The 26,191-nt window shown below is 36.8% G+C and overlaps 1 protein-coding gene across 9 annotated transcripts in view; it reads left to right on the top strand.

Moving 5' to 3' along the window:
- Positions 1-26,191, top strand: part of ULK4 (unc-51 like kinase 4) — a 246,606-nt gene that overhangs the window by 160,309 nt on the left and 60,106 nt on the right. For 7 of the 9 annotated variants that reach the window (XM_066992021.1, XM_066992019.1, XM_048075821.2 and 4 more), the window contains 2 exons: positions 14,507-14,673; positions 18,224-18,322. In XM_066992021.1, the coding sequence (XP_066848122.1) occupies positions 14,507-14,673; positions 18,224-18,322 (266 nt within the window). Of the gene's footprint in view, positions 1-14,506; positions 14,674-18,223; positions 18,323-26,191 lie in introns of those variants that run through there. The other 2 variants (XR_010829259.1, XM_066992022.1) reach the window with 2 other exon arrangements.

Here is a 26,191-nt window from a genome sequence, read left to right as displayed (position 1 = left end):
TGAAGCAGAACCAAGCCTGTTGTTGAGAGCCGTGCCCATAAGGCGCAAAATGTCACAGCACGGTCGCTGAGACTTCAAAGGATGAAATTAGTTAATAGAGGCTCAACAGGTTGTTACATCTTGTCGTGCTGCTGCTGCACTGTGAAAGAGGACTGGCCTTTTATGTGGCTGGAGGAGGCTTCCTGATATAGTCCCTGCGGTCAGCCAAGCACACCATCTTGCAGCGTAGCTGGCTGGTTAAACTAGCTGAGGTGTCTCATTGTAACACCTAACTGATGGAAGTGAAAGGACTAGTAACAAAAAAAAAAGTCCAAAACGTTTTAATTCAATGGTATTCAGGTCTGAGAGGGCCTATGCAGAAATATGATGATATAACTGATCAGCTTATTTTACTGGTGAGGAGTTAGTTCATTAAACAGAGCGATTTCAGAACTTGAACTTCTATATGTGTGAACTTCTATATATGTGCCAACCGTAATAGAAATTTTTTATACCTGTCAGATTCCTAGAGAAAACATTAGGCTTAGACTGAGTGATTATACCGACTGATAATATTTGGAAACAGAAGGCCAACTTGAAAAATGCATTTTTTATGTTAAAATATGTCATTGATTTTCTACCTGAGGATGTGGATCTCTGAAGGTTCCCTGATGACAAACTCTGGATTGTAAGAAAGAAGACAGTCTTAAAAGCTTGTGGTCCTTTTCACCTGCTTAGCCATAAAAATGTTTTGTTTTTTTTTCCCCTCTGCTCTAGAGGTTGTCTTCCTCGCATTAATTTGAGGTGCTGCTTTTCCCGCTGTCTAATTTAAGGAGTATCATTAGACATTACGTTAGCACTCTCATGAAGTGTAAACCAAATTGTATATTAGGACTAGTGGATTTGATCAGTTGGAGAGAAAATTAATAAGTAGGTAAAAGTGTAATTGTCATATTAGCTGCAACTTTACTATTAATGATACAAACCATTTCAGTTGTTACAGATAATTAAAATCTAATTATGTTGGTGTCCCTATGTAGCTTGCCAGGTATAAATAGTAAGTTAAAAGATGATATTCGAAGATTGAATTCAAAATGTAGCAATATAGTTGAAAAGAGACTCAGCTTGAATACAGTTACTATGCCAAAGCTTGTAGAGCTATCATTTATTTTCGATTCTAGCTTTCATATTGTCTCGATATGAAAGCAATATATCAATGCCAATTTAAGGTAAGTGCAAAGTTGCAAAGGTACAAAATACTATACGCAAAATTAAACTACATCAATCATTACTCTGTCATGGAGCAGTAGTCTTCTTCAGATGCAGTTATTTAATCCTACTGAAAGAAGTTCGTTTTGTCAATTGCTATAAACAAGCACCATTTTTGGCAGGATTGATCTATGACAGATGATCTTTGAAATTTTTTCACTGGATTGAAGAATGTTTGGTTTTTTTTGTTTGTTTTGTTTTAGATGTTTTCAGTAGTTGTCATAGCTCAGAGACAGGTATTTTCCTTTTCTAAGTTATTTGCAGGAGAAATGTGAGCTAAACAAATGTGTTGATCTTACAAAACGACGTGTTTAAACTGTTTGTGGACAATTAAACTTCAAAATAATTTGCTCTTTAAAGAAGAAGGGCTACTATATAATAATGAAAAAACCTCAAGTTATGTATTGTTTTAGAGTGGAATAGTTCAGTTGAAATTGACCTTCAAAGATCAAGTCCAACTGCATGACCACTTCAGGGCTAAAGTTAAAGCATATCGTTGAGGGCATTGTCCAAATGCCTCTTGAACACCGACAGGTGTGGGGCATCAACCACCTCACAAGGAAGCCTGTTCCAGTGTTTGACACCCCTCACGGTAAAGATATTTTCCTCATATCCAGTCTGAACCTCCCCTGGTGCAGCTTTGTACCATTCCCATGTGTCCTATCATCAGTGACCAGCGAGAAGAGACCACCACCTGCCTCTGCACTTCCCCTCCTCGGGGAGTTTAGAGAGTCGTATGTTTTTAAAGCCTTTTGAAAGTCTCAGTTTGTACAAAAATACAAAGCACTATTTTCCTGTGATATTCTTTTTTTTTTTCACCCACATATTCTTTTTTGTTTGTTTCAGACTTTTACCTACAAAGCTTATATGTAGTTTTTACAGCTTGATGGAGGATTTTTTTTCCCCTCTTCAGGATCTAATTTTGTAATGTTTTTTAACTTAGTTTTTCCAAACACTTTTTTCCAAAGTAATATTTTTATCTGCATTTCATATTTCAAAAATCGTATTTATGCGTAAACTTATTTTGAAGTCTAAAGCCATAGATCCATGTCTACACACAGGTTTTCCATCATCCTAAGTCAATATATATTCAGGTGAGTGTTTATATTTTCAAAGTTATTTAGGCAAGCTACCACTCCTTTACTAGCATTTTGTTCCTACAGCATTTAGTCATTGCCTGGTAGAGTTAATATGGTGACTGATTATGTGCATATTTGTATCCATGAGTATTTACGCTTTATAGCAATGCCAGCTGTGGAGGGAACATGACGGAGCTGCAATAGAAACCTCCAGCTGAGGGTGATTCTTTAAGTTGCTCTGACAAAAATGCAGACATTCATTTGATGATGCAATTTGATTTTCTTCATTACCTTTCCAGAAATGTCGTACAGACTTGGGTATCAGCCCTTTTAAAAAATATATTATTTTTGTCTCTATTTGGCTGAAGCTTTTTTCCTAATCGGGATGAGTTTATATGTAAGTAAGATGGATTTTTGAAGATGGAATTGTGTTGGTTTAGACTTCAACTCAAGGAAAGCTAGGTTGATCTCAGTTTTAAGCAAAATCAACGTAACTACATTTAAAGAGGTCCTAACTTGATAAACGTTGTGTTGCTTTGGTGTGTTGGTTGGTTGGTTGGTTGGTTTTTAACTTAAAAAAAAAAAAAAGATTTAAAGGTTTCCATAAATGTTTTCACATTCACATTAGATGATTTTGCATTAGGTAGCTGTTCTTTTCTTTTGTTTGGAGAAAAATAATACATGGACCCTTTGAATTTTCAAGAAGAATAGGGGAAGAAATTGGATGCCTTTATAAGGTCTCAAGTTCTTTTTCTGCCTTTTAGGAGACTGTAAAAAATTAGATTTTTTTTTTTCATTATCACCCACATTTTGGGGAAGGTGAGGAAAAATAAGGGTGGAAACTTCTTGTTTACCTGCATCCACATAGTTCCAATTCCTGAGGGCCATTGTTTTTTGCCTATCGTATTACAAGTTGCTTACCCAAACCTCTCATCCCTGTTCCTGTGAGACTTGGCAAAAGTCCTGCATAGTGTTGTTAATGGATTTATTCACACTTTTAAAAGACCGTATTTCCTACCTATTATGCCCAGATAGTGACATATAGCTTTTTAGCCAATGATACAGCCATGAAATATGACTTATTTCTTTGGATGTCAGCAAAACTACTGTTACAATATGCATTACATAGAGATTGAAAAAAACATGATGACTCAACAGTCTTTCCAGTACAGCTTCTTGCTAAATAGAGTAGCTGTGTCCTTTCCTCACACAGGCAAATATTGAATATTTTGATCCTGCCACCCAACCCAGAATGACATAAAGTGTGAGTTTATGCCATTATTTACCTTACACGAAAAATGCTCTTGAACTGTTATTTATTCGGCATTTTCTTAAGAACTTACTTGTTGAGTTCAGAGAGCATATTGGTCAGACAGCAATACAAGATGAGTTTAGAGGCAGCATTTTGTCTATACTGTAAGGAGAAGTCAGAGTTAAGGAAAAGGCAGATAAAATGCCCAAAGGAACAGATTATCAAGGAAGATTTAGGGGTTTTGAGAGAAGGTATGGTTTTGATAGAAGATAGAAGCCCGTGTTTGTGCTGCCTGTGACACCCACTCTTCCCAGGCTGAATTGTAGCCTACTGCCCCAGCTCAGCACAGTATGCTGGCAGGCCAGGTTGTGCAAAATGTTTGACGTCAACTTGCTGTGAAACTGCTTATCTTGAAAACTTAATTATACACATCTCTCAGTTCTCGTGTCTACTTCCTGCAGCTTCTCTCCAGTTCTTGCATAATTCATTGACAGTCCAGTTTTGCAGATCTTAATTCCCCTGGTCTTCCCACCAGAGCTGCTTTTGTTTGGCATAGATCCAGACTCAATAGATCCAGACTTCGCTGTTTGTAGTGTACTTCCAAAGTCCCTGTTCCTTAGTGCTCAATCTTCACTAAGCCCGGTAGTTTCTATCTTTCTAAAAATATTGATGGACAAAGGCAAAGGACAAATCTAGTTCTTAAAGAGCAGAGCCAAATTTCTGAGCAGATCTCAGCTATTTACAGGTGGCAACTGTATATTGGTGCAATCTAGAAATATGTGTATTCCTGTTGTGAAACTCCTTGGGCATCTTGACAGCCATTCAACACACCAATTTTATCTCTGACCCAGAAAAAGTGTTTCTGCATGTAAACAGAGGGAAGCCCTATAAAATATGCCCTGATGCCGTCATACTGTAAGATATCTGTTGGAATCCTAAATCCTAGGCGGAAGTAGTGATCTATGTTGAATGTCTTGCAGGGCGTATTATCTTATAAAATGGTGGGGATATTACTTCATTGTTTCAAGCTATTATTAAATCTTATTTTTGATGTTTGTCTCTTCACTGGAAATGACATGGGGGAGGAACAAAGGAATATAAGCCCTTCATTGCAAGCTCCCTCTTCACACCCTCTTTTCCCCATCCAAACGCTTATCTCATCAAACAAAAGGATTGAACTTAATGCCTTTGCCTGAACTTGCTTTTGAGAATCAGTGGTCTGGGCACAAGCCGGCTGGAGGAGAAACGTAGGTGCATAGTGGCAGTGCAAAAGGCACAGAAGGGACACATGGGGCACAACAAATTGCTTCTAACTGGGACGGGATGGGGGAGGCTCCTGATGTGGGAGCAATGTGCATTCATTCATCATAGTGGTAGAGTTACTGGGACCCTGTAGTACCTTCATACCTAAGAAGCCCAGCAGAGCAGGCGTGATAGAGAAAAAGGAAGAGGTACTAAAACAGGACTGGCATTACCAAGTTTCTTTTGCTGTTCTGTTGCACATCTTCACAGGTCACCCACTTAACAAAAAGATTCTGGCTCTCTAAACTCTTTTCTGTTTTGTGGTGGCTATCTCTCTGACTGTCATTTTATCAATGTCCCTAACTTCTTTATCACCTCTGAAGAAATCAGGCCCTTGAGCAAAGCAGAGTCCAAATTCTCAGTTAAAGCATCAGATCCGCAGCAGGATCTAGTTCAGCTCATTGTTGGGGAAGGTCCTATAGTTCCCTGTTTTTATTTCAGAATTGGGTGGCTTGGGTCAAGGTAGCCTGGTAGACCAAGGCAGTCCATGTGACCTCTTTACAGTAGGAGCCAGTTCCTGCATACACAGGCTCCACTACTCTCAGCAACATGCACCTGCACAGACAATGTGCATGCTGTCAACAGCCCAGTAAGTGAACAGACACACGCTCCTCTTGTGTGGGTCCTGTTGAGACATGGGACACAGGGTGTGGAGCATTGTATGTGAACACGTGAAGACTTATTGTTCTTTCAGAGTCTGGACTGCCTTTTGATAAATAAGCTGAGCTGTAGCTCCAGCTGACGGAGCACAGTCACATGAAGCCATGATAGCTGGGGTCAGTAGCAATGCTGATGGAAAATGAAGGCTCTGTTGGTGTAGGGTGAACTGATGATGGGGATTGGGTAAAGCACTTTTGGTACCTTCTGAATTGACAGTATGATCATGGTGTGATGGGTTTGAGCTCAGAGATCCAGGTGGTAAGGTTTTAGAGATTTAATCAGACATGGCCTTAGTGGTATAGCCAGATGACAGCAAATTAGGAAGAGTCTGTTGGGCGGTGTTTTCCTTACATTTTTTTCAGAAAACAGTTGAGCTGGCGGAGGAGGTTTGAGGCTAGAGCATTTATCTGGTCACAGGCTCAAAACCACTTTACTTTCCTGAGATGTCCTGACTTCTGTTTAAGCCCTTTGATCACGTAATTACACCAAAGCCACCTTGGACAGTTGCAGTTACTTGTCAGCTTTCATTTATGTTCAAACCTTCATTGATGAATAATGCAGGAAGTTACGGGAAACTGTGGCATAGTTTGAGTTTTGTTGTAATAAGCAGCAGCAAGTGGCACTTAGTGGTTACTCTAGCCTTTGCTTTTGTGCTTTGGTCTAGCAGTAACAATTGCAAAAGACTGTCACTTGAAAATCCAAGTATCTGTACTCTGTGAGTTTTCATCCCATGGAAGGCTGATGTAAATAGACCAAGAGTAGGAATAAATATATATCTTACAGAGCATGACTTTTCTGTGGGGAATTATATAGAGTTTCTGCACTTATTCTTTGCTACATATATGTGGGAATATTTGTCAACTGTGTTTTATTTCTGCAATTTAAAACTGTTTGAAAACTTCAGAGAATTTTCTGAAGCTAAGGTTCATTGGTCCTTATCACTCGCAGTCCAGGGACTCTTGAAGGCCTATCTAGAGCAATTAGTGCTGGTAGCATCATTCAAAGCTGATGAATGCTGTCAATTGGTGACAGCAGTTCAGTGCTATATCCGTATTCTGGAGCAGTTCATATCTGGCCTGTACAGGTTTTGTCAGAAAGGCAGCTCTCAGAGTTCGAATGTGGTCTCTGAAGGATTTCAGTATAAGGGAAAGTTGATGCCAAAGCAGAGATATGAAAATACTTGAAGTAGATAAACAGTGTTTAATCTTATGTGGCAGGAAGTCTATTATTAAAACAGCAATCCCTTTAGAAGAATTTCTAGTTCTAAATTAAGCCGAGGATACAAATTCCCCCTGTATTTTATCACACAGTAATTGTTGCAGGCTTGATCTGTCTGAGCAGTAAATCAAAAAGTTTTTCTGAATCTTTTCTGACTCTGAATCTTTCTGAATACAAAGATTTCCTAATCTGAAAAAAATATATATATTTTTTAATCAATTAAAGAATTTTTAACCTCATCTAACATAACCAAGAGATTTTATTTTAGTTATTACCTTGTAAGGGATGAAATAGGGTTTATCAGGATCTGACTTGAAGTATAGCCTGCTGTAGAATAAATGTGCTTTATTAAACGGAATTCCATCTCTAACGTGTCTCTGACATATGGGAAAGAATATCTAAGTGAAAAGGTACTGTAAAGTTTACCTAATAATAGCAATAATTGTCAATCCAGAAAATGCAATTTCATCTTATTACTGTCTTGTTTTATTTATTTATTTTGTGATGGAAGGTTGTGCTTGCAAGCACTGCAGAATTGGCATATTGAAATACTGTATCAGAAAAAAAAAACAACACAACTTAAATCCATATGAAAAGATTGCAAGTTTTGTTTTTAATATATGCCCCAAAAGGACAAATATCTTAAATGTGTGCCCCTTGAAGTCACTGTATGGCATCCACCTCCATCCTTCCCTGGGTCTTCCAGCTCGAAGAGTCATCCAAGTGCATGAGTCTGCTTCAGGCTAAGTCAGATGGGCTAACGGAGGCCGCCCGTCCGAACAGCATCGAGCAACCTAACACTGTTTTGCCAGGGGAGACCAGGATGTACCTGCACGTGCTCTCACACATTGCAGGAGGAGTAACCTCCCTCCAACAATTGATCACTAGCAAACATTTGGGAAGAGCCAGTATTTGCAGTCAACAAAGCTGTTTACAAAATGAATGTCTGTCAGGCGGCCTCACTTCTGTGTTCTGTTGTATTGTCACTTATCTCTCGGGATGATAGCACTCAATTTTACATGCATCAAGGGCTTTATGCTCCCTGATTAACAAATAAGCATCCTACTTTTGATGTACATGACATACATTAGTGACAGAACTGGCAGCACTTCTTATGACTGCTGGGTACTATATTTCAATTCTGGAGAGCAGAAGTTTAATTTGAATACCTAATTTAAAAATAAATGTTTCTTTTATATCCAGTCCCACAAGCCTTCTGATATAAGCATTTAAGCATTGTGTGTGCATCTTCAGTGGATCCTACCTTTCCATTATGTTTTTCACTTATCTTTTTGAGGTAAATGAGCAATTATTCTTAGCTATTACAGAATGTAAGAAGCAGACAGCATTTCGAGAGACTGTGGTGCCAACAGTGTGGTATCCAAACAAATCAAACCTGACTGCTGAAATGAGGCACTATTAATGTCTTGTCAACACTCTGAATAGATCCCCTGAACATCATTGTAGTCCACAGTTATGCAGTAATCTCTCATATCAATTTTGGATATTTTTTTTCTCATAGTACCAGAAAGCATTTGGATGTTTTTATAATTCTTTTGGGAAAAAAGTTGCCTTCTGATACTTCGCATGTCCTTGCTGAACAAGTCTGTGTTCGCGTTCAAAGAGTTATACTCCTAGGAATGAGGGCCATCTCAGTAAATCTCAAAACCAAAATTCCCTGCCTTCAAAACTTTGATGTTACGTACCCATGAGTGCTGTGAACTTAGCTGCAAACATCTTGGCTATCTTTTCTGACTTGACTCTGGTACGGTAGAGTCAGGCTGACACCAGAAGTTGAATTTGGTTGAAATTTTGTTACAGAAACCTTAATGAGATTCTAAGGTAGGAAAATTCTCATCTTTTCATTTTTAAGAAATAACAAAACAGGAACTCCCAAGGGATCAGTTATTATGCTTTTAGAAATATTCCTCATCTTCGTATGCTTTTCTAACCGCATCTTTTCATACAGAATAACCACGTTCTTGCCTAGTTTGTATAATTTTTTATGTTTTACTGGTTTTATACTGACTAGTCAAGCATATTCAGCAGTATGTGAATATTTTATTATTATTCCTAGATTGTTCAAGTTGTATTTTTGCTATTTTTGTATACTCAAATACATTTTAAAGTTAGAATCTGCTTGTTTTCTATCTCTTAGCTGTGCTAAACAGTTGTTAGTCTTAATCACCTGCATGTTTGTTCCATAATTTAAATTTTAGAAGAAAGTAGGTTTCAGTGCTGGGAGGATTCTCTTTGCCTTAGAAGAGTTTGACATGGTTCCCTAGGAAGTTATGAGTCGTGAGCTCTTTCTTCACTAACAAAAGATGTCACCTCTAAACTGCCTTCTAACAGTAACCACCAAACATTGCCACTCCTGAAAAATTGAATTAGAGCCATGTCATGTCTCTCCCCTTGACTGACTGAAAGCAGAAAAATCCTGCCACTGAGAATGTCAGGTGTGTATTTCTCTTAGGCATCCACAGTAAGGATAATGAATTCTTCCCTGTCTGCTTTCAGCCTCGTAGTAAAGGTGATGACTGTCTTTTCTTCCCCGATTGTCATAATCCTTACCATACCCACTTTTCTGCACTGACCGATAGTGCACAGTGCCCTACCTGCTGTGTGTGCAGGAAAAGCTGAGCTCCAAGCCCAAACCCTGCAGTGTGTACCACCTGCAGTGAAATTTTTGTTCCTCAAACTTAGGGATTTTTTTACTCAGTCACAAAATGTCCACTCGCTGTCTCAGTAGTAGGAATATGTGCAAAATTTTCTTCTTTAGATGCTACTCATATTTAAGATTAGAAAATAATTTTCAGGGCAGCAGTCATGCAATTAATGACTTTTTTCGTTCCACTGGATCTGATGTCCATAACTCACCAAATCTTGAAATCAGTGTTTCATTTTACATCCTAGTTTTTTATTCCCTCAATAATATAATACCGATGCAAATAGTTACTAAAAAGTAAATATCAGTAACAAATAATAAACAAAAATAACGAAAAATAATGAGCCTCTTAACAAATGCCATTACCCTAAAGATACCATTTTTTTGTTGCCTGTTTTCAGATGTTCAAATCAGAAAAATTGGAGTACTGGGGTTGTAATGCAAAGAATGCAAATGAAGTCCAGGTTTATATAGGTAAATAAGGTTCTGTGGAGAATCTTGATGACATTATGGATGGTTTTAAGGCTCAGATACTTAGGAGCTCTTTCCTATGCAAAAGAACCTATCAGGCTACAGTCCTGTGTTTCTTCTTAGCAATAATTTAGAGTTTTGTTGTTAATAGGAAAAAGATTATGAAATATGTTTTCTAGTTAGTCTGGCAGTGTAGTTTCAAATTCTCAACAAGTTATTTTTAGTCATTTAAGGAAGGAGAAAAAAAGAAAAAAAAGAAGGCAAGTCCACTCTGAAAGTAAGAGAAGGAAGAAAAGCCTAGTGAATATATATTCCATAATATCCCTAGGGAGTCAGTTGCGTAGGTGTGATACAAATGGGAAAAACAGCTCTCCAGAGAGCGACATGAAGAAAGGAACAAAGAGAAACCTTTTTGCCAGGCTGAGGCTTTTGCTGCTGGCTGCTTGGCTGCGTGGTGGTATTGTTAGGAGGAAGTGCACCTGCTCTAACACTTTCTTCGGCTAGAAACAGACAGGTTTGTTGAATGCTCTAATTACTGGTAGGCATGAAAGGATTGCCTAGAAGATTGCTTCCTAGGCTGTCCTTTGATGTTTCATATGATTTGGAAGTGAAGATTTCTTGTCCTTTATCCATCTTGCTAATAGTTAAGAATAAAATATCTCCTCTCAGCTTTCATTCCAGAAGGTATCATGGCACATTCTGTCCGATTAGCTATATCACGGCCCAAAAGACTCCTTTTATCTTTTGAAAAGATTTGTAAAACACAAACATAGCCATCGCAGTCCACATTCATAAAATCCTATTAGCTAAATGCTCAGTTCATTGCAGAGGTCTCTTTGGGCAAGAAAAATACTCCGCGAATACTGGGTTTGTCAAATGCTATAAAGCTAGGCTAGGAATTTCAGATGCCATCCTTTCAATACAGGTTATGAATCTTAAATTGCAATCAGAACAGTTTTTTTTGTTGTTGTTAGTTATGTTGATTTACAAACATAACTCCAAGACAAAATCTAACTTTCGTATTATTTTTCTGCAAAATTTGAATATCGGAGAACTGCACTGAGGTTTAATACTCTGAAGATCCTCCTTACTTTCACAAAGCAATAGAAGGCATCACTAGTGCTCTGTGAAGTATTATAATAAATTTATAATTATAGCTATAAACTATATGATGTGATACACTTTAATCATTTTGTTTTCTGGAATTTCAAGTTAGTAGGGTAATAAAAATATATATGATAAGTTAATAAGTTTTTACTCAATGTTGTTAATAAGTAATGCCCAGCTGAAAGAAATGATGATGCATTTCTTTAACCCATGTAAAATGTTACTAAGATTTTTCTCTTGAATAAGTGGAGTGTTGCCAAGATACTTGGAAGTATCAGAATTCTTAAAAAATAAAAATAAAAAAAAATGTAGCTTTTCTCAGTAGAACTATCTTCCTTAATTTGTTCCAGTTTAGCTCTCCACTGTGACACAGAATTCAGATTCAGATCCACCACTTTCAAGGTTCAGGAGTGTACAGGGTGTGTCTTTTGAGAAGCAATGTATAAGAAATAAATGTCTGTTAAATATCACTCAGAAATACGTTGTCAGAATATTTTAAAGATAAATATTGGTTTAGGCTTTATTGGAAACTAAGCATGTGGTTCTTGAATCGGTTGTGAAATTTGGCAGAAAAACAATTTATCTTCTGAAATGTAGATATTTATGTGCAATTTCTAGATTATGATTTACTGAATTATGAATACTTTCCTTTTTTAGAATTGCATCCTCTTTTTTTCAGGCTGTTTTGAGATTCAGTTTTTAGAATGCACATATGTGGCTTGATCTTTATAGCTACCTATAGAATAAATTGGTTATAGTGCCAGTGGCTGAAGCCGTGAAAGTTCTACTGAATTTTGTCATGGTCACTGCAAATTATACCGGTTTCCCAACTGTCTTTTTGAGGACAAGGAATGTGTATTTTGTCTTGTGGTATAAGCAAGGAGTATATTTACATGTCTACAGTTATGGCCTTCAGTTTTGATTTTGTTGTGACACAATAGAGGATATGTCTGGAACTTTATTTACTTGGCAAGAGGTCAATCTGTTTTATTTTTTTATCTGTGGAACCAAGTGTTTATCAGATTTCTGCATGAATCATGCAGCGTGTTAGGGAACAGTTTGCACCAGTGTTTTATTTTAGATGTCTTTATTATAAAGTTCAGATGTGTTAAATTTTCTTATTGTATTTTAAGTCAAGGCACAGGTATGTTTTTTCAAAAAACTTCAGATTTAACGTGTATATTTTTGCACATACAACTCCGTAAGCATGCATGCATATAAAATACCAATTCTGCCAATTCTGAAGTTTTCATTAACTAAGTAAATGTGAATATTCTGCTGTATTTCAGATGTTTGTATGCAGGGTTGCTAATACACATCCCCTTAGGATATAAGTACTTTCAAGAGAGTAAAATCTGGGTGATTGTATTATTCATGTCTTAATGGGTGTGGAGAAGGTTGAGTGTTGGGTCTGCTTCCCCATTCACCCATCACCAGAAGTGAGGCAGTTGTGAGAATCACACTGGTACTGTCAGGGGAATAAAGTCATTCCCTTCAAATGTAAAAAGGAAAGGATTGCAAATGAGAGTTATGGATGCTTTTGTTTCATTCATAGCTACTCGTTCCCTACTTAGTGCTCTAAATGCAGAGAGGACTGCTGCCCAAAAAATTCCTGACGATGACCCATACAGTGCCATCATTTGAAAGAGGCCTTCTCAGTGTTAATCTTCAAGTCACTGTCTTAAGGGTTATATGGAAGCCATCTAGAAATAGGGCTGACTCATTCATTTTGATGTGGCTGTGGGTTTTGTGGTCATATACAGGGAGAAACAGAGTGTACTCAGCTGTATCCCTGCAGGCAATTTGCAGACCTCACTTTGATAGGGACCAGCTTTGCCTGGGCTGTTTTCTTAGGTTTCTTCTAATTTAGCCTGGTGAAAAAAAGGCATGGAATAACCACAGGTTTTGTGTTGGGTAGATGTACAATTATGTCTGTTTATTCTCTTCTTGGTGGGTATTGGTGACATCACTTGAATATGTCTCTGCTTGCTATCTCATTTGTGTGTGTTCAGAACGGCAGCAGAAACTGTACTTTAAAAAAGGAGAAGGAAATTAAATGTGCAAGATTAAACTGATACAATTTTGAGAGTTTGGTGCATGCAGACAAAAACCCAGGAAATTCAAAGCTTAGCCTGAGCCGTAGCCCATCAATCAAACTGTTGTGAAAGAACAGTGCTAATAATCATAAAAACACACAAAAATGTGAGATATAAGAGTGCAAGTCTTAACAAACCTGACCTGTAACTCTATTCTAAATGAATGTTTTTGTATGTAATTTCCTGAGGAAAGTGTTAAGGGTGGTGAATAGGGGAGGAGATTTTTTCATGGAAGTTTAGATAATGGATGGGGAAGCTTTCAAAGCAAAAACAGTCACCCCACAGATTTGTTAAATAACAAACGCTTAATGGTATAATTATGCAGGGTGTTCTACAGTGTCTTATTTTAGTCTTGTGCTGATGCTTGTAAAAATATATATTTTTTTGAAAAAAAGAACATACAATTACATTTTAAAGGAAAAGAAGCAGTCTCTTCAGTGAAATACATGTTCACTTTGGTCACTTTTGGTAGTCGTGGGGACTAGAAACTAATATGCTGCAGGGCTACTAGATAGGCATACCCAAGTCACAGCATGACTAATTGCCAGTTTAAAGGAAAATCGTTCACAAACATAATTATGTTCTGGGTGAGGAACAAAACATCTTTCATTACTTATGAAATTCTGAAAGAAAAAGATTAGCATTAAATATAATGAACTCAGTTACTTTGTATTTGAAAGTGAGATGGATTCTCAATTGAATTGGTCTTTCCTTGAAATGGATTGTATTTTTTCTGATGTGCGAATTGATTTGTGGGTTAAGCAAAGTACAGGAGCTGATGTTATTAAATTCCAAAAGTACTGAAAAAAGCTTCAAGGCAAGTATTTTCAAGAAACTTTTTACTACCACCAGTCAAACAAGTCTTAAGTGCATTTTAGGTGTAGTATTTGGTATTTCATTTATAATAACCTTTTGAATATATTTTATATTAAGCATAATAACACTGTTCAATTCTACAGATGAAGTATATGGGTAAGGCAGAAATTGCAAGACGAGTTAAGAATGAAAATTTTAGGCTTAAGCCTTGATATAGCTGATGTGTTGTTCTGTAACAGTCTGGAGAAATTGTTTAGTTCTTGTGACCTGGGATGACGTGAAGGAGACTTGCGTACCAGCATGCTACAGAAAAGTTTAGGATTCCTAAAATTCCTCTTTATTAATGAGTATTTTATAAGTCTCCATGTAGTTAGCAAATTTGCTTGTATCAGTTTAGATCTCTTTATGAACTGCTCCAAAGTGGATAAAAGAGGCAGTAATTATAACGATGGAGGAAAAAGATGAAATTTAATAAATATTCATTGTGTATGTGAAATTTGTTTTTATGCTATTCTGTTATTTTCATCTGGACTATTCTCAGTTGTTCTTTTTTCCTGATAGCATTTTTTTTTTTGTCTCCATGTCTACATAGGACTGGCTTCTCACATCTGTAATCTCCTAATAGAAACTGTGTCGCTATACTTGGAGGTAGATGATAAAAGCAGCACCAAGACAGCAAATGCACTTCTTCTGTCCTTGCTTGACATTTTGCACTGCATGCTTATGTATACAGCAAACATCGTACGCCAGACTTTACAGGTATGGAGTTTATTTCCTGGGGGTGATAACCATCTTAAACATTTTTTTAGATACCTTTTTGTTATCCTAATGATGATTTTCCCACTATTCTTATTTTATTACATTTTTAGTTTGGTGAAAACAGAAGATCATGCATTTTCAACTGCTTGCCTCTGTTTATGTACTTGCCTGGTTAGAATATTCATTTTAGTCTCACTCTGTGCTGGAAACACAGCTCTTAGCTGAATGCTCCATTTCTGTACTCCATAAATAGTTTAATTTGACATTTTCTCAATGATAGTTCAAAGCCTTTTCCTTCAGTTCATTTTAAAAGAAAAAAGATTACTCCATAAAAAACAGTATCTTTTTATTATAAATCAGACGTGATTATTGTACTTGAAAAGCATACGTAACCTCTGCATGTGCACTGACAAAAGTATTCCCCTCTTATGCTGCTAGTCTTTTAAGTTTCTGTTTGAACCACTGCAAAACACAGCATTAACAGGGTGACTTCTTCTAGTGAAGACTTTGTCTTCCTTAAGAATGGAGAACAAAAAGATATTAATCAATGAAATTGCACATAACTTTCAACAACAAAACAAGAAAAAGAATGTCCTTTTTTAAGATATGATGCTAAACTGACAATGTTTGCTTTGTTTTTAAGTGATCCACCAAATTCCTTCTGTTAGTCAGCTGGAAGTAACATCTGTATTTAGGCTACAAACAACAACACTTTTCATGTTAGGTTTTTGATGTTTCTGGAATTACCAACTAAAGAACAGAGAACTTAGACTGAACTTAGGTCCAGTATATCTGGAAGACAGAGATTCAAAATTGCATCCAGGTTGTACTGTAGTTCAGAATAGAGCTTCCTTATTCTGAAAAGGTCTTCCTGAGACTTTTCTTTTTTTGTAAAGAAAGTTTAAGGTATGAAGTGGGTATTGAAAATTGAGGTTTTTTTCTATACTGATTTAAATAATCAGCTACATTATCAAACAGTCAACCAGGTATTTCCCTGACAGGTTTGTTGTAATTTTTACTTTTTAGAAAAAAACAAAACAAAACGTAATTTAGATCTGATGGTACAGTATCTTGGCTTTTTCAAGTCCTCTAATAGCAGGCTCTATAATCATTTTCTCATCTAAGAATTAGATTGCAAACAAAATTTTGTAGGCTAATTTCTGATTGTCATATTGTTAGCAGCACTCCTTGTAATCATAGAGAGCTAAATTCTCTATTTACACCCCATGCAAGTAGTAAGGCCAATTATACTGAACAACATGAGGAGGGAAGATCTTGCACAGGGATTGATAATATTAGTGAAACTGATTATTTTTGTTTATATACATTAGATCTAATTTACATCTATATATTCAAAGCTAATTTATATTCCAGATTTACATGAATACATCAGTTGATTGATACACTAGAACTCCAGCTACAGATTTGTTCAACTTCAGTCAAAATAATCTTGTTCAATCTGGAAGACTAATGGACAAGAGGCAGCTGTGGTTTTGAAGTATAGCTTTGCCCTATACCCCCACAGAACTAAATTTAAGGTGGTGTTTCCATGCCGTGGCATACCTGTCTTGACAATACTCATCACAGGGCTCCTGTGGGTTCTACAGCTACCTTGGTACACGTGCCCTGTTGAATGGTGGCCATTAGTTGCTGACTGCTATGTGCCATGTATCTACAGCATATTCCTCTACCCGTGTGTCACACGATAATGATAAAAAATATTCTTTAACTGTTTTCATAGAGATCTTCAGCATAAGATACCTTCTATAGCAACACTTGAGACAGAGAATCAAGTTTTCTCATAATATCCATTATTGGGGCTTTAGTTGACTTTTACAGATGGTACCACCCTCCACTTGAATCCTTGCTTTTATTTTAACTTTTTATATGTAATGTGATGACCTTATTCAGCTGGGTAGGCAAAACATGACCGTATGTTTCCTTCTAATTTCAGTACTTTTTGCTGGATGGTGCTGATAACTGTATCTAGCTTCATTCAAGAGTTTGCTCTCTGTGGTCCATGTGTTTGTATTTTAATGGAAATAGTACAAAGGTTTGGATTAATTTGCATATGTGCTTTGGAGCAGTTTCATCATGCTGTGTCACTCAGGTGTGCCACAGCAGCTTGGAAGTATTTTCCAATCTCAATTTGAGAAGTGGACTCAGTATTTAGTGACTTAATGTAGGTTTAAGTATGGTGTAGTGTATATCCTTTATATATATAAAGGATAATTCCTTTAGTGAGTATCATTTATTCTCTTTTCAAAGGCACTAAATATATGAAAATTGAAGCAGTCAAATATCCGTATGTTGGGTGTCTTACTTCCTATCCAAATACTGGTCAGAAAAAGCTGTTATAGATTTAGCTGAAGTGAAGGTGGCTTACTTCCCATTTTTGGTTAATATAAACACTCATTTTTTTGTCTTCTGTGCACTATGTCTTTTTGCCCTTCTTGGACTTCAGTATTGTGGTGAGTCTCAGTGAGGAACATACCAATGTGTCTCGTTACTGAGAAATAGCTCTTTAGAGCTCTTTTGTTTCAGAACTTTTCCTCCAAGAAAGGCATTACCCATTTCACTCATCAAAAGCAACAGTGGAACCTCAGCAGTAATGTCTCCTGTCTCTCGGGACCTGCTCTTGTGCTCACTTAACCAAACAGAAATCCTTGGTTGTTATGCCTGGGTGATGGTTTAGGGATTAAGCTTTAAGTAAAACACAATACAAAATGAATTTTAAATGTGTCCTCCAGGTAAAATGTTGTAAAAAAGTGTAAAAGTTTTCCTCTAGCAGCTAGACTGTGTAGGGTCAGGGTCCAAAGCTGCTGCAAGATGATGAAGTTAAATGAAAAATCTTGCAGGCAGACCTTTCTAGCATCCAGGGGCACAGATGGGTCATAATAGCACTGCCTGGGATGGCAGTGTGTTTTGATGAGGGGCGATGACAATGGTCAGAATTACAGGTAGTTACAGATATTATCACAAACTTTGTTCACTTACAGATTTTATTATTCCTACTAAAAATATAATTTAATCTATTAGAATAAATTATTAATATTTCAGGATACAAAATGAATCAGAAGGGCAAAAGTGGACTTTATTGCTGAGAATCCTAACTTTTCAGTTATCTTGATTTTGTTGTTTTGAGTTGCATTTAAAGTTGTTCCTAATAAAGGGGAAAAAAAGAGTGAACTTTAATGCTAAAATGGACATGTTGAAAGAGAATACAAATACATAAAACATTTATGGCTTTAGAACTATGTTTTGCATATACAGTTCATAGCATTTTGTTGAAGAAATGTCACGTAGGTCAGTGCATTCAGTCTGTGCAGAACGAGCCTGACAGCGTGGGTTGCTTTTGCTTTGTGCTTATTGTTACAGACACAGGGAGTGCAACTGCTCCTTGGGAGCTCAGGAATACTTAACTAGAAAAGAGTGTATAGGTCTCCTTCCAACTTCTGTTCAAACTTTGACCACCTAATGGACCTAATTTGTTTCTCATAACTGAACAGTCACTAAGGCTGCTTTTAATTTTTTTTATCATCTGATTAAGGCACAGAAAACTGGCTCAGGAGGGGACACGCAGGCTGCTGAAGACCTTCTGCTTATCAATAAACCCCTGACGGACCTAATTAGCCTGCTTATTCAACTGGTGAGAATTTGCTTGTTTGTAAGCTTACTGGAATGTCACTGAAGTTGGAATTACTCAACAGAATTCGATATCTTAGAGCTCTGTTTGCTAGGTTTTCATTCGTTTTAAGCTTCTCCCAAATACAAGGCAAGGACTCCTATAATTTTTAAGGAATTAGAGGTCACAGTGACTTACAGGTTACAAAAGACATCTGAATAATTCTGTCCAAACACAGAACTTGGGCAGGGGACAGGATCACGCTTTTAAGTTGGGATACACATGTATAGCCAAATTTTAGTCCTTGAAAATGGTCTAATGATCACTGTACAGGGAAAGGATTATATTCAAAATTTGAAAACAAGTACTACTACCATTAGAAAAGTCAGTAAACTGAAAATTACTTTGCAGTGAGTGATTACCTTTAATGTTATTTCCTTGGGTTTGAGCCTCCTGATTTTTTCTTAAGAGTTTAGTTTGATTTTAACATGATCCTGAGGGATTTGGGAGTGGGAACGGTCCCTGGTAGCCTGTAATCATCTTTTTAAAGTCAGTCTTCTCTGGGCTTTACTAGACATCACAGTGCTGCAGTGAAATCTCTCCAGAGAGCTATAGTGTGTCCCTGACACATCCCACATCTCAGCTGCCATCATACAGTGCCAGAGATTTGTATTGGTTGTATGTGTAATAACTTAGAGCAGGGGAATGCTTCTTGAGTTGGACAGGGCTTTTAGAGGTCTGGTGTACTGCCTCTGCCTTTCATTCAACATAAAGTGAGTAAAATGGTACATGAGAATTTCCCTGAGCATATCACACAATCATTTCTGGGTTGTTTTCCTTAAAGATATTTCGGATTCACTATGTTCTCTTCCAGCCCCAAACTTCTTGAAGTTGTTCCTTATCACTTAAATATAGCTTCTATTGTGACATGAATACCTGTGATCCTTTTTACTACCTTTAGCACTGTCTAGCTTCTATTTGTGGAAAAGTGATTCCTTTTTTTTTTTTTTTTAATAAATAATTTTTGACAATATACTTGTTGCTAAGTCCACCTTTGATGAATTTGTTTCAACCAGCCATTGACAAAGACTTTTTGGAAATGTTCACTGAATGACCTGAAACAAAGTGACTGAATTTCAACTATTTAATATTTCATTTATAAATTCTTTTATTTTCTATTTTTTTTAATCGCTACATATGATAAATGATAAGACATGAAGAGATGCAAATGTTCCTTTAAAGTGAAACTAGACATAAATTTAAATTCCATTAACTCCCTAAAGAACAGAAAATTAGAGGCCAAGCTTTACTCAACTTGTACCACCTGGAAGTCTTTTTTTATAAGTTTCTAATTAAAGGATAGGATAATTGTATAGTTAGCATGTGCTGATTAGATTCTGACTTGTTCTTGTATTTCAGAAGCATGGCTGCAAATTACTACTAGGTTTTGCTTTGTTCTATATTTCTACAGATTCCAGAATGTTGAAAATGTTTATTTAAAATCTGCTTGTTTTAACATACAGGTAAAGAGGAAAGGTCATTGGTGCTTCTTCATTTTTCTTGGTTTTAAGTTCTGTTAAAGATTTTTTAAAAGTGAGGGATTTTCTCTTGTGTACGTGTTGTTCTTTACATACATGTGCTTTTTGGGGGGTTTATGAAAGTTATTTCATCTAGCTTTGTTAAGTTTTGTATCCTCCATCCATTGCTGTGTTAAATTTTTCCTGGTAAGTCTGAAAAAGTTTGAACAATGGAACAAGAATTTTGAAAGTTAGGATCCAGCTGTTCAAAATATTTTATGCTCTAATTTCTTTAAATAAGAATAAATTCTTTGTGCACTACTTTTACTCTCTGCTTCTCCAGGTGCCTTCATATACAAGTGCAAGAGCTACAGTGAAAGCTGTGGCATGGGTTTAGAGCTACTCTCAGTACCTGCCACTACAGGTGTTCTTTCTGTAGCAGAGTACGAAAGACAAGGAAGAATATGTTTGCACTGTAAGAAGGAAGGAAATCGCTGATTTAGTTTCATTGCTAATTTGTTATGCTGAGTTTTTAAAATGTTGTGTATTCTAGGACAGGGATTGGGTTTTGCTTTTGGCTTTGCAGGGGAGCATCTGCTACAGTTGGATCGTACTGACACTATATGGAGAATAGCCATGCTTGGGGAATATCACAAGATGGTTGAGTGGTGTGCCAATACATCACTGACCCACGCTCATCCTGCAGTCTGATAATTTCTTTTTTCTACGAGAAAAATACCCCTTCTGGTAAATACTACCCGCCTTGACCTTAGGAACAGAGTTGCCCCTTTATATAGTGGTACTCGTGGCTTAACTCAGTACCTTAACCATTGACATCTCCTGTGTAGCTGCTATCAGCTTCTTGTGTCTCGTGCCAGCACTGAGATGATGTCTCCTGGATCTCTCCAGATGTATATCCCTACCCAACAGGCCTACCTAAGCCAAAGTTGTGTTGCACTACCAGTAACAGTCCTCTGTACTGAGCTGTGAAGCTACATAATCTACTATTATTGTTTTGAGGCATTCTGTTCTTTGTGAACTTCACTTTCTGGAGTTAACATATGTCTTAAATTTTGAACTAACCACCACGTTAAGATGTTAAGTTCAAATTATCTCCCTGATTTGGTATTTCTACTCATCTTACCATAATTATGGTTTCTTATGTCACCTTGAATAATTGGTTTCCCTCATCGATATGTATATCCCTCAAGAAGATGATTGTTTCATGCCCCATTGATTTGTCTACTTATTAATTTATTTATTTTCTTCAAGACCTACATGTTTATCTCTCTTAATAATCCTTCAAAAATCAATGCGAGCTAAACTTGAAAATGTCAAAAACTTAGAATCAATTTTTCCTTTCTGTAATTATGATTTAGTCTGTCACTTAGGGCATAGCAAAGCAAGTGTAGAAAACCTAGGTTGCATGTAAATGAAACTTCAGAGATTTTAAGAATGTGAAAGAAGAAATAATTACAAATTCTGTCAGGCAGAAAACATTGCAAATATGGAGAATTCAATATTTAATCCCGTGATCAGTCTGCCGTTAATTGATCAATAAGAGGAAAATAAATTGAGCATTTAGCCTGCTGCTTGGCAGCTTCATGTTTAAAAGTTAATTACACTTAGCTTTTTGTCTAATGTTTCTCCACTTGAACATAAATCTAATTTGATTATTATACTGAAACTTGCAGCTATTGTAGACTATATGAAACACCTTCTACTATTTTTATGTAGTGGTTATACAGAAAAAAAATATTGTAATATTTACTGGCATTTGAAATGACTTCAGTGTGGATTTTCAGAAACTTTTTCAAACTCCAAAATTAAAAAACAACAACAACAACAACAAAACACTTCTAAAGGTTTGTTAGCCAGCCTAATCAGCACTACAAATGAATAACCTGATTTTCTCCTTCATTACATGGGCTTCCATAACTCTTAGCGTAATATTGCATTTGTGCTGGCAGCTAAATCAGAGGGCTCAGCTTACGAGTGATAACTTCCTGTAAGCTGAATGGGCTTTTTGGACAGCTGGAATGACTGTATTACCTTGTCAATACCTATAAAAAGGAGTTTCATGTCTCTTTAGATCCTAGACGTAGGCCCTTCAGTCTTCTCTGCACCCTATCAGACTGCTGAGAGAGATTTTGTTTGTTTTCTGGTGACAGGCTTCTTCATTATAGTGTAACCATTAAAATTTATAATTGGTTATCAACTTCAGGATGTCTGGATTTTAATGTTGAATGACCAGTTAATCATGTGCAAACATGAAGAGGACAAATGGGGAGCCTCAGTGCACATGGATGAATGAGATGATCTTTCCTAGGTCTTTTCTGTCCCTACATTCCACTGGCTGTAAGGCTGAGCCTTGACTTCAGTTTCAGAGCACGTGAAGGTATTTGCCAATGAATAATGAAAATGACTGCAGAAGAATGATAATCCTGCAGACTGTGCAGAATTTTATATTGCATTTCTTAGGAATACAGGCAGTTCTGTGGTCAGGGTGGGAAGACATAGGTTTATGTCCTGTGCTGTACAATGTATTGCTGTGATTGTATCTGAAATGTTCTCTCTGAAGTATATTTGAAGGATCCTGTTCCACAAAGCTACCTTAAACAAACAAACAAACAAAAAGAGAATATATTGTCATAAGCACAGAACTTCAAAATAGGGATTTAGTTTCTCAGCAGTTAGAATAGCCTAAGATGAACTGAGAATACATTGTTTTTTAAAATATTTTCCCCTAGGTATAAGGACAAAAATTTTGCCCCAAGCCAAAATACAGTGTTTTCATTTTTCATTTAAACTGTGCATATTTCCTAATAAGAATAGCATAGTAAAGGTAGCAGGTTTAATAGTGATGTTTTGCTTTTACATTTTGTTTAATGTTTGTAAAATCATCTTCCCTATAGTTCCCAGTGGTGCTTCCTGTATAGCATATTCTGTAATCACATTACTGATGTAATGAACATCTATCTCTTATCGTAATAAACTCTCTTTGTGTTTAACCTCATTAATGCACTGAAATAGTGTCCCCTCCGGGTAATCCAGACAGTTTCATCGTAGCTCTAAAATTAGATGCTGTATCAACTCCAATGGTGTGAAAACTGCCACTTCAGATGAAATGATCACACATTTCTTGCAATGGTTTGCAATTCATGAACACGCTGCAAGTGGGCTCATAACGCAGGTATTTTTGACAACAGACTACAAAAATATAGATGTGTAATAACAAGAAACCTGCTTTTCACCCTGTTAACCTTAAAATACATAGAGCAGGTTCCATTTAGAAATGAAGTAGAATTGTACGCTACGAGCCTGTTAACAGGAGGTTATAACTTGGCCATAAAAATTAAGTAAAAGGAGTGCAATTTCATTGCACAAAAATCTTGTCTTGAAGCATTATTTAAAAATTTTGTACTGAAAAATAATTCTACAGTTCTGAGTTGTAGAATGGCAAAAATTATGAATTTAGCTCTTCCTTAATTTATTTTAGGATGCTGGTTTTTTTTTTGTTTGGTTGGTTTTTTTTTGAAGTTATATGTTAGCCCAGAAGATTAAAAACTGCATGGAGAAAGAGTACAAATATTTCTACCTTGCTGAAAGACTGAATTTATAATCCCCTCTAAGACTGATAAAAAGTGAAATGAAAGGCAATTAGAGTTCTTTCCACTAATTATGAAATATAAGGGGGCAGATCTTTTCTTAAAAAGTTAGAACTCTAGTTTTTCTTGGGTGTCTCATCAACTGAAAGAACAAAAACTTAAGTAGATGCTGTCGTGAAAAACTATAAATGCATTAGACTTGAAATATACTTCTTCATATCAAATTGAATTGTTATGAGTAGAAATATGAGAATATTATTCCAGCTGATTAACAGATGGACCATCCATCTATATTCTTTTGCCTAGCAATATGATTGTTCTTTCTGTTCCTATTACACGAGATACTATTTACTTGAAAGCTGAATTTTCATTCTGTGGTTTGCTGTCTTTATTTATTATATTTTCAGTCATTGCTTTTGTTCATGCCAACAATTTTCTTCAGATCTCCTGCTTTTTATTACCGTTAATGGAAGTACTAACACAGACTGGCAGCCAGTTCTAAATTTCAGGGTACCAGCTTATGACACAACATCTAAATTACTATTTGTCAGTAGTGAAACAGAAAAATGGTGAGAGCTCTGAGTATGTATACAAAAACATTTTTCTCTATAGAGGGACATTGCTGAGAATTCCTCTTCCACTTTAATTATTGATGGGTTAGACTGTAGGCTAATGCTTCTCAGACCCTCCAGAGAAAATCCTGTCTTTCCTATTCCCAACTTGTTTACTTTTTCTTCCGAAATCTGTGCTGTTATCATTTCACTCCACAATTTTCCAGGATGACAGCAACTTGCTCCCCAAACTATAGGTAACACTGAAGCTCAAAGGGACTCTGGTGTAGCAGAAGAGCCTGCAATACAACAGGGGATGAAGGACTTCTTTGGCATTTGTGATAGAACAGCACAGCACCACTGCTTTCAAGTACTGTGAACCCTGGCATGATACTGGTGGCTGGGTTTGGAGGATGGTTGCCAACAACTTGATAATGCATGACGAGCAAGTGTATCTGACAGAAAAACATACGGGGTGGAGGTTTTCACAATCTTCCTTTCTTTTTTTTTGGGGGGGCAGGGGGGTGGTGGTGGGAAGGACAGCAGCTACAAAAGTAAAAGGTTGGGCATACCAGGAAAGGTAAGTCAAGCCATCAGCCAAAGCTCAGCTCCTCCTGACCTTGGCACTGTCTCACTAACTGGGGACTCCTGCTGTAGACAGCCTTGCGGTGAGACAGCCTGCTGTTCAGATTCCTCAGGAATAACACTGAACGGACTGGTGTGCCCTCTGCCCTCCTTGTCTCAGGAAGAGCTACAAAGGACATGGTGCTTTTTGCGTTTCTTCATGCAAGATTGCTGTAGGGGCAGTCCTCTGCAGAGACTAATACCCTTCCTTTCCTCAGTTTGATGTTTTAGTGAACATCTCAGAAAAAGACCTTGAGAATTGTCTCACTTCCAAGTATGGCTACTGAGATTTTTGATTATGCGTGGGATTTTGTGCTTATGGAAATCAGGAAACTGGCCTCTGCTGCAGCACTGGGGCAAAGAGATACCTGTTCAAATGTTCGCTGATTTTTATTTAGTTAGTTAGCCAACAAACCACAACTGAAAACTGAACGTCGTTCATGTACTATGATTTCAGGGAGTGGTTTCTTTACCTGTCTGCACTCATCTGGTAACGAACTATAAGTTAGACAGTGCTGCTTTTAAAAGGGATAATAGATGTATGTTAAAGTAGTGTAATCTTTCCCTCCTTTATATAATAGTGGTTTTTTTTATTATTTTTCAGTGAAGGAAGTAAAGGTCAACTCAAAGCTCCCAGTGAGATCAGTGGAATTTTTTTTTTTTGATTTGATAAGGAAGGAAGATATAAATAGAGCTATAAAGCTTGTTACTCCTCGTTGTTTTTCTTCCTTTTTAGCCTTGCTATTTATGTTGATGATGTTATTATCTAACTCTGGATAATGAAAAAGAAACAACAATCAAATATGTGGAATATAGACTGGAATGGAGAGAAAAAATACAGCAAAGCTGTGCAAGAAATAGCTGCTGTGGTCCTGTCACTTGCACAGCATTAGGTCAAGTAAAATGTGATATGTCTTGGGGCTATGTATTCAGCACTTACATCTCAGTTCAGTCTGTTTTAAACAGCCAGCTCTGTGAAGCTAATGGAAAGCAGGTTCAAATTTGCATGCAGATCCCTGGGGACCTGCTGCTCGGATATTTAAGAAGTATGTGTCTGATGGTATGTTTCCAGATTACTTTAAAGTAACTGTATGGGTTTAAAATGAAAAAACTTGGGACGTTCATACTTCAGATAAAATAAGTAATTATTATTGCAATAGGTGGGGATATATATATATATATATATACACACACGGTTGGACAGATTATTTGTTTGCTTTTAATTGTCAGTAAGGGTACCATACTGTAATACCGCTTCTTTGTGATTAGTATTTTTGGAATTAAGAAACTGTGTAGGAGTTACAGAAGTGTGAAAATATTTCATACCTTACTGGTAAGATCACCACTGGTATGTTTTGTTCAGGTTATAGTTTGTAAGGCCGGAAAAGGCTACTGTGGTCATTCAGTCAGTATACTGTCTTTTGTAACACAAAACTTAGGACTCTCCTAAATTAATTCCTCTTTATAGTAAAGGGTTTTGTTGTTGCTATTTAGAAGAAAAAGGGAAAAAAACAACACTATTGTTATATATAGTCTGTGATGGAGAATCTGTCTCAGTTCTGAGGAAGTTATTTCAGTGGTTAATGGCCCTTA

The sequence above is a fragment of the Anser cygnoides genome, chromosome 2 (assembly GCF_040182565.1).
Source record: "Anser cygnoides isolate HZ-2024a breed goose chromosome 2, Taihu_goose_T2T_genome, whole genome shotgun sequence".
NCBI lineage: Eukaryota > Metazoa > Chordata > Aves > Anseriformes > Anatidae > Anser > Anser cygnoides.
This window is presented reverse-complemented; position numbering and strand designations above follow the sequence as displayed.